The sequence below is a fragment of the Artemia sp. Qi Xiang Cuo genome, chromosome 6 (assembly GCF_049724085.1).
Source record: "Artemia sp. Qi Xiang Cuo chromosome 6, ASM4972408v1, whole genome shotgun sequence".
Classification (NCBI taxonomy): Eukaryota; Metazoa; Arthropoda; class Branchiopoda; order Anostraca; family Artemiidae; genus Artemia; species Artemia sp. Qi Xiang Cuo.
The window spans coordinates 64571435-64580453 of NC_142799.1; the positions used below are offsets into that span (position 1 = coordinate 64571435).

The 9019-nt window shown below is 40.2% G+C and overlaps 2 protein-coding genes across 2 annotated transcripts; one reads left to right on the forward strand and one right to left on the reverse strand.

Annotated features, from left to right (window-relative positions):
• Positions 1–5059: 5059 nt before the first annotated feature.
• LOC148951511 (protein CFDP2-like) lies at positions 5060–5719 on the reverse strand. Its single transcript, XM_089091136.1, has one exon. It carries the CDS (start codon positions 5717–5719, stop codon positions 5060–5062), a length of 660 nt encoding a protein of 219 aa, XP_088947262.1.
• Positions 5720–7196: 1477 nt separating this feature from the next.
• On the forward strand, positions 7197–7697 carry LOC148951512 (uncharacterized). The gene has a single exon (XM_089091137.1). The coding sequence runs from the start codon at positions 7197–7199 to the stop codon at positions 7695–7697; it is 501 nt and encodes a 166-aa protein (XP_088947263.1).
• Positions 7698–9019: the final 1322 nt, after the last annotated feature.

Below are 9019 nucleotides of genomic sequence, written 5' to 3' on the forward strand. Positions count from 1 at the left end.
ATTATGAATTAAAAGATTAAAATTATTGCTCATATATCATAAATATTTTTGCAGTTTACATAATAACTTTAGCGATTCTAAACTGAAAAATGAAATATATTAAAAAATTGAATTTTTTGGTCTGAAAATACCTAGTAAATTCCACATCGGGTAGTTAGAACCTAACTAAAAGTAAAACTAATTTTAACATTTTCAGGTATTTTTCTAGCTTGAATTGAAATATTCAAACTATTGCTCGGATACCATGGATATTTTGCAGTTTACACAAGCTGCAAAGAACGCATAAGGACAAAATTAAAAATTATATTCAGAAGTCCAAAAACATGGCAACAATGCTGGCTGATCTTAGTAAATTTAGAAAAATTTTACGAATTTTTTACCGGGATTACGAAAAATATTCAAAATTAAAGATTAAAATTATCTCTGAAAGAATGGATTTTGTTGAAAAGTCAGCTAGAGATGCTTTCGCAAAACTTCATAGTAATATCCAAAAGAAATGTTGCATGTTTAGTAAAAAGCTTCCAAGGTATGAACCGGCAACTGTGGAACAGTTTATAGATGTAATGGGAAATTTTATAGATCACTGTGAATATATGGAGGCATAATTGTTCTTTACTTAGTTTCAGCTTTAATTCGATGATCCAGACTTTATGTACTAACTATTACATCCGAAGACTATGACGTCATTGATTAATATTGTATATAAAAAATTAATTTTTTCGTAAAAAAAATTAATTAAAAAAAAAATTAAGTACAAATAGCGCTAGATCTAGAGATTTCCTTTAAAATGAGCCATTGAACAACTCTCTACGATGTTCCAGTGCCAAGCTATCTGTGGAAAAGAAAGAAAGAAAAAAATATCCCGTTTGGGGAGAATAACGTGGTAAAAGTCAATTTTCTTGATTTTCAAGTCAATATATTTTCTTTGTTATTCAAGCCAAAGGGCGGTAAGTTTCCTTTATAGAGGATTCGGACAAGGCGGTTCTAATGGTGTACTTTTTGTTTTGATCTGACTCTTTTTTTAGGAGTTGGGGGGTTTTATATTTCTTAACATTGGAGGTGATCGTCTCTTACTAGGTTGCTAGCTACCGCTGCAACCCGGATCTTTTAATGTAAAAAAAAATATAAATACTGTAATCTTAACTATAGTAAAGTTGCGTATGCAAGTTAGTATAGGGAAGAGTTTGATCTTTATTATACTGGAAACAAAGAAAAGAGAAAAAATATCCCGTTTAGGCAGAATGTTGTAGTAGCTGCCACTTTTCTGGATTTTTTAGTACTGATTTTTTAACTTGCGTGTAGCTTGCTTTGATCTAGCCATTATGTATTCATGAATGAGACCATTTACAGTTTTGACGTTTCTTATATAGTAATTATGACGTCACTGCATCAAAAATACAGTTTTTATTGGAAAAATTTATTCTCTTTTAGAAATAATTTATTTTAGTTACTATAGATTTTTAACCCAATTAATTTCCTTTAAAATGAGCTATTGAACAACCCTCGACGATGTTCCAGTGCCAATCTATCTCTGGAAACAAAAAAAGAAAAAAAAAAATATCCCGTTTGGGGAGACTAACGTGGTTAAAGTCAATTTTCTTGATTTTCAAGCCAATATATTTCCCTTGCTGTTCAAGCCAAGGGACAGAAAGTTTCCTATACAGGGGTTTTGGACAAGGCGGTTCTAATGGTGTACTTTTTGTTTTGATCTGACTCCTTTTTTAGGAGCTATGGGTTTTTATATTTCTTAACATTGGACGTGATCGTCTCTTACTAGGTTGCTAGCTACTGCTGCAACCCGGATAAATGGAGACTATGTAAGTTTCATCGGATATAGCTGAAACCTGGTAAAGAACAAGCCACGGCACATAGAAAATAAAAGTTAAGATAGCCCAAGCATCGTCTCTTGTTACTCCCACTAAGAAAAAGCCATAGGCTTTTCCTGTTTGTAATCCGGGTTGCAGCGGTATTAAATAAAGTTACATAAAGGATCGATATGGTTCTTTATAAATGGTGACTATGTAAGTTTCATCACATATAACTGAAACCTATTAAAGAACAAACCTCGGCACATAGTAACTAAAAGTTAAGATAATACAAGCATCTTTGGAAAAGTTTTACGTACTCCGGATTGAAACGATAGCTAGCAACCTAGTAAGAGACGATCACGTCCCATAGTAAAAAATGAAATAGCACATAACTCCTTAACATAGAGTGATCAAAATCCCGGTTGCAGCGGTAGCTAGCAACCTCTAAGAGACGATCACACCCAATAGTGAGAATAAAATAACCGATAACTCCTAAAAATAGAGTCAGATTAGACAAAAAGAACACTATTGAAACCGCCTTGTCCGAAACCCCTATTTAGCAAACTTACCACCCTTGGCTTGAACAGCAAGGAATCAGGGTTGCAGAGGTAGCTAGCAACCTAGTAAGAGACGATCACGTTCAATGTTAAGAAATATAACAACCCACTACGTATAAAAAAAAAGAGTCAGATAAAAACAAAAAGTACACCAATAGAACCGCCTTGCCCAAAACCCCTATATAGGAAACTTTCTGTCCCTTGGCTAGAACAGCAAAGGAAATATATTGGCTTGAAAATTAAGAAAAGTGGCAGCTACAACAGCATTCTGCCTAAACGACATCTTTTTTTCCTTTTTTCTTTTTTTTCTTCCACAGATATTTTCATTCAGGGAATACCTTCTACGTGATAACCTATTCCACGCACGTTGAATTTCCTGCATAGTCCCTAGAACGATTAAGCTATTGATTACATTTTTCAAATGTCTGGAATAATTTGCATACAGGGACAAAATTGATTGCTGGAAATTGGTTACATTTGACATGCACCTGGTTGTTAAAACGCTATTAATTTTCTAACGTGACTTAGACAATGCTTTGTAAGACACAGACTTTTTATTGTACATAAAAGTTTTATTTAAAAAAAACATTATAAAATAATGAAATCACAGAAGAAAACAGTTAAAACTCAACAAACAGAAAAACAAAATATGAAAAGCTGACACAGGATAGAATATGATTTTTAACAGCAAAATATCTAGAATATGGCTTAGGAATGCTGAGGGGTACCAGATGACTACTTTACTTTACTTTTACTTTCGGCGGGAACCAGAAGATGAACTGTCCTGCCCGGCACCAAAGGATCTTGGGATGACTTCCGACGACCACTTAGACCTGTCGGCTGCAGCTTCTCCGGCGATCTTCAGCCAGTCTTTGTCCCATCTCCGACCGTGTCTCCTGAATCCTCCCCACGGTTCCAGGTCTTCCTTGAATTTTTGCCACAGGTTCTTCTTTTGTCCTCCTGGTTTACGTTTCCAGGAGGGGGCTGGTTCGCAGACAAGGACGTCTCGACATAATGTGCCTTCGGGACGGCGCAATGTGTGGCCGAGGAGTTTCAGGCGACGTCTTTTAATGATAAGCGATAGCTCTTCTGATTGGCCACAGCGACTCCTTACTTCACTATTGGAAATCCTGTCCCATCTCTTAATGCGGAGGATGTAACGAAGGCAGCGGTTGTCGAACACATCCAGAGTTCTCGCATCTTCAGTCTTGATCGGCCATGTCTCGCAAGCATACAGTAGTACTGCTCGAACAGTTGCACCATAGATTCTAACTTTTGTTTTGGTTGAGATCTCCCGTCTGGTCCATAATGCTTTTTTCAGACTAGTAAATACTCCCCAGGCTTTTGCTATGCAGGAAGAGATATCCCTTTCAGCTCCGCCATCTGGTGTTATGATAGAGCCAAGATACTTGAATTCCTCAACGCTTTCTATTGGCTCACCGTCGAGGGTAACTTGGCAAGGAGCAGGTTGGTTGAGAGCCAATACTTTAGTCTTTGCGCCACTGATGGCCAGTCCGATGCGCTTTGAGACCTCATAGGTATCGTCGATCATGCCTTGTAAGCTGTCGGCGGTAGTTTCCAGCTCAACAACGTCGTCTGCGAAGTCCAGATCTGTCAGGGGCTGGAGGAAACCAGCTATTTGTCCGAAGACTATTCCGCTGTGGTTTCTCATTGCATTAAACATGATCCAGTCTATCGCGTAGTTGAATAATATAGGTGAAAGGGGGCATCCCTGCTTTACCCCAAACTCCACTGGAAACTTAGGGGTGTCATTGCCAGAAACACGGACGCAAGTCTCAGTGTCCTTATACGCACTTCGGAGTATCTCAATGAGCTCCTGTGGCGCACCGTCTTCATCCATAATTCTCCATAGCTCCTCTCTGATGAGAGAGTCAAAGGCAGCTGCAAAGTCAATAAAGGCGATGAGAAGGGGTAGATGAAACCTGCTGTATTGCTGAAGGATGAGGTGAATCGTCAACATCTGATCTGGACAGCCTCTGCCTGGTCTGAAGCCTGATTTTTCAGGACAGGTTAACTTATCACGTGCGTCTTTGAATCGATTCAAAAGAATGACGCAGAAGATCTTCATGGCATGGTCGATCAGGGAGATACCTCTATAGTTTCCGCAAATGGCCTTTTCTCCTTTTTTGTATAGCGGAACGAGGACTGATACTTTCCAGTCTTTTGGGAAGGCCTTTGTCGTCCACACCTGGACAAAAAGGTCGGTTAGGCGGCATAGTAGAGTTGGTGAGGACTTGAACATTTCAGAAGGGATCCCATCCTCTCCAGGAGTTTTTTTGTTTTTCATACACTTCAGCGCTTTTGCATGTCCGCAATACTTGGCGAATCAAGGTTTACTGCGTAGGGCTCTCTAGCAGCACTCGAGAAGGCAGGTAGATCGCACGGGACAGGGTTCAGTAGCTCAGAAAAATGCTCTCGCCAGCGTTCCATGCGTCCTTCTTCTGTTCGGATGAGTTCTCCGGACTTATCTTTCAGTGTGTCAACCGTTACAGGAGCTTTTCCAGTCGCTTCTTTCAGTAGTTTGAACATTTTCCTGCTGTTGTGGCTCCTGGACGCTTGTTCCAACTCATTCGCCAGATTTGACCAGTACTGTTCTCTGTCCGGTTTCAGTGACTGTTTAACTGCTTTGCGGGCTACTTTTAAGGGTTCTTTTGCACCTCCCACGAGGGGTCGCTACTTCTCAACTAGTTCTATGGTGTGGTCAGAGATCCAGGCTCGCTGTTTTCGTTTTGTGTGGCCAAGCACCTCCTCAGCTACGTCCTGTGTCGCAATTTTTATCTGCGCCCATTCTTCATCGACGAGTGAGAGACGATTCAAGGCATCGAACCGGTTGCTTAGCTTTAACTCAAAGTCGGCTTTGATTTCCGGGCATCTTAGTTTCGAAACATTGAAGCGCTTCCCTGCCTTCTGTCGCTTCTGTCTACTAAGCCGGTGACGGACTTTGCAAGTGAGGAGATAGTGGTCGGATTCATTTATAGATCCTGTGTCTGCTCCTTTGTATACCCAGGCATCTGTGCAGGAGCTGCTCCATCTTCTGCTGACTAAGATGTGGTCGATCTGGGCTGTTGTTACACCGTCGTTTGAATGCCATGTAACGAGATTGAGTCTCTTGCGCTCAAAGAGAGTGTTTGTGACGCATAGGTTGTTGTATCTGGCAAGCTGTAAGAGCCTTTCTCCATTGATGCTTCTGTCACCAACGGTGTGGCGGCCAATAACTGCTGCTGTGTCGGGGTCTACTCTGCCAAGCCGGGTGTTCCAGTCTCCAGCTACAAAGAGCATGTCACGCCTTGGTGTCTTGTCGATGATTCTTTGTAGGTCATAATAAAAAGGCATCTTTGACCGCGTCACTACTGTCCCTTATCGGAGCGTACACGGCGATTATGGTTATGTGGCTAATGTGGCCTCTCAGTCTGATCATGGCGATCCTTGGTGACACTGGCTCCCAAGAGGTGACGCATGATGCAATAGGACCGTCTATTAAGAACCCAACTCCTTGCTGGCCGGAACCATCATTGGGACCCGAGTTATACAACTGGAATGAGTCCGATTCGGAAATGGTCAACTTTTTGGACAGAACATCATTAAGTCTTGTTTCTGACAGACAACAAACGTTGATTTTATACTTTTGCAGCTCCCTTGCAAGGAGCAGTTGCGTGGATTCCAGCTTGCAGCTGCGAACATTCCACGCGCCAATATTCAGATGTTTTCTTAATCATTTTCTTGATCGGGCGGCTTGCATACTTGTCGGGCCAGGCACCACCCTGACTTGGTCCGCGTCGGCTACCGCGAACGCCGTAATAGTAGTATCTCTCTGCATTTGATCTTCAATATCCATTGGTGTTTCATAGGAATTTACTTGACCAAAGGCTCCCCAGACCCTTGGCGCCCCGTTGCGTTAGCCATTCTATTTGTCGGACTAGGCTACTAATAGAATGTTACACCACTCCACCGCTGTGAGGTGCAACTTAGGGCTCTCCTCCCGGCTCGCTAGGGACGGGGGACCAGATGACTAGTCATAGTGTGGCACCGGGGCGTGAATTGACATGGTGTATCGTAATAAATGATCTTATTTCAGCTGAAATTCCAAATTCCAACGATCCATATTAAGAGTATTAGTCTTAAAGTGGAAGATTTATAATCCGTTTGGGAATTTAGATCCAAATGCGAGTTGTATGATTAATAAAAATCGAAAATTCTACTGCCGCTTCGACTTTACAAAGCAGTACAATTCAGTCATATCTCTAGCGGATGCTGAAAAACCAAAGTATCGACGTCGTTATTATCCCAAATTAGACGAAATGAATAGAGAAGAATTTTTACATGAGCGTGCTGTTTATGCAAAAGATTCTAATAATACCCGAACTACTCGTAATAATCGTCATTTCACCATATATAATCCTCATATGCTTTAAAAGTACGAATGTAACATAAATGTCGAATATTTTGGAAATATAGTTCCAATAAAGTATCTATATAAATACATCTACAAGGGACATGATTGTGCTTCAATCAAGATTGTTGAAAATAAACCGTGCATGGTTTACAATGAAGCAGGAACCTATGTAGAAGGACGCTGCATTACACCAACTGAAGCATGCTGGCGACTATTTAATTACGATATCCAGAAAAAAAGCCATTTCGTTCAACGTTTAGATGTTCATTTGCCAGTACGTTATCGAATGCAAAATATCAGCCAAACCCAAGAAGGTTGGGTAGATATTGGACAACAAGGCTCAATGATGGAAGCGTATTTTTGACACAACAATGCGTTAAAAAAATGAAAAAGAAGAAATTTCTCTATTATTGGAAAATGGCTGAACACTATGAATGGAATGTTAATACCAGTACATGGGAACAAAGAATCCATCGATTACGTGTCATTGAACGAATTCACAACGTAAATTTTGCTGCTTTTCCCGATTGCTTCTATTTACGAGTACTTTTGTATCATGTGAGGAATGCAACAACTTTTGAAGATCTTAAAACAGTTGATAACGTTGTATATTCCACATACAAAAGAGCATGCCGGGCTCATGGCCTTGAATTCGATGATAAACAATGGTTCGACCTAGAAGAATCGGCACTATCCAAAATGCCTTCTGTAATGCGAATACTCTTCACGCAGATTCTTGTTTTTGGTAGTCATGCAGCTCCTAAAGCTCTTTGGGAAAGATTAAAAAATCCGTTGGCAGAAGATTTCATTTTACATGCAAGACGAAATAATTTATCAAAAAGATCTTGCAATAAAGCGTGCTTATCGTATTATTGCATCGAAGTTAAATACGATGGCAATAGAAGGTCAAAATTTTAGTATTTGGGTGGAACGATACGGCATGGACAACATTGAGACCCATGAAAATAACCAAAGCTTGGAATTTTTAAATTCTAGTGAGTCGGCTGTCACTGGAGATAGCATTTATCGGCCTCTGCAAGGAAAACAGCTTGAAATTGTTGGCAATATTTTACAGACTGTCGATCCTAATTATTTTGGGAAAAAATCTTTTTTCATAGAAGGACCAGGTGGTACTGGTCAAACGTTTGTTTATAAGACCTTGAATCACATTCTGCGTAGAGAAGAAAATTACAAAGTAGAATGTTTGGCTTATACAGGAATAGCAGCAACTTTATTGCCAATTGGACTAACAAAACGCAAGACCTTCGGCTTGAAAGTTCCATTTTCTTCAGATTCTGATTCCTCTATAAGACCTGGTTCAAACAGAGGTTTACAATTAGCTCAAGTAGATGTTTTCCTAATTGACAAAGCACCCATGCTTCTCAAGTATGGCTTACAAAATATGGATCAGTTGTTGCGGTCCATTGCAAATCCAAGCTTTCTATCTGGTGGGAAAATATTTGTTGCTGGAGGTGTATTTCCGACAGTGTTTACCAACAACTGCAGTGAAACACTTGATTTATCAATAAAAAAAGTTATCTTTGGAAAAATTTCAAACATGTTGCCTTTGAGGAAAATATGCGGGTCGATAACAGGAAGCATTTGCGAAGTACATCCTCGAACTGAGAAATGGAAATATTCCTAAAAATGAACTTCATGAAATTAAATTATTGGAAGACATAATTTCCAGTGACAATTTAATTGAAGAAGTATTTGGAGAATGTTTGTCCAAACAAAGTTTCGGTCATAGGCAGCGCGCTATAGCTGCCTAAGTAAAGAACGATGTGGGCACAATGTGTTGTTTTTTTTTTGTTGTTTTTTTCCATACCCGGGCACTTCGTATCGAAGGAGTCGTCGTAGAAACTTCGAAAAGGGCTCATTAGATTGGAAATTGGAGTGGCTAGTGACTTTTTAATAGTGGAAAGTGATTGGAGGGCAACTAGGTCCCCCCACGCCCATCATTCCCCCAAACATATCCAATCAAAATTTTGAGATAGCCATTTTGTTCAGCGTAGTTGATTTCCAGATAGAAAATATGTTTTTGAGGAGGACACTCCCCCACAACCCTCAGGGCAAGGGTTTTAAGTTATAACCTGGGGGCATATAAGGTTTTAATAGAAGGCGTTGCCGTAGAAACTTCAAAACAGGCTCATTCGATTGGAAATTCAAAGGGCTAGTGCCCTTTTTAATAGTCGAAATTGATTGGAGGGCAACTAGCCCCCCCCCCCCGCCCAGCATTC

Excerpts from the sequence above, each read along its gene's own strand:
- LOC148951511 (XM_089091136.1), bottom strand. The coding sequence starts at position 5,719 with ATGCCTTTTTATTATGACCTACAAAGAATCATCGACAAGACACCAAGG.
- LOC148951512 (XM_089091137.1), top strand. The coding sequence starts at position 7,197 with ATGGCTGAACACTATGAATGGAATGTTAATACCAGTACATGGGAACAA.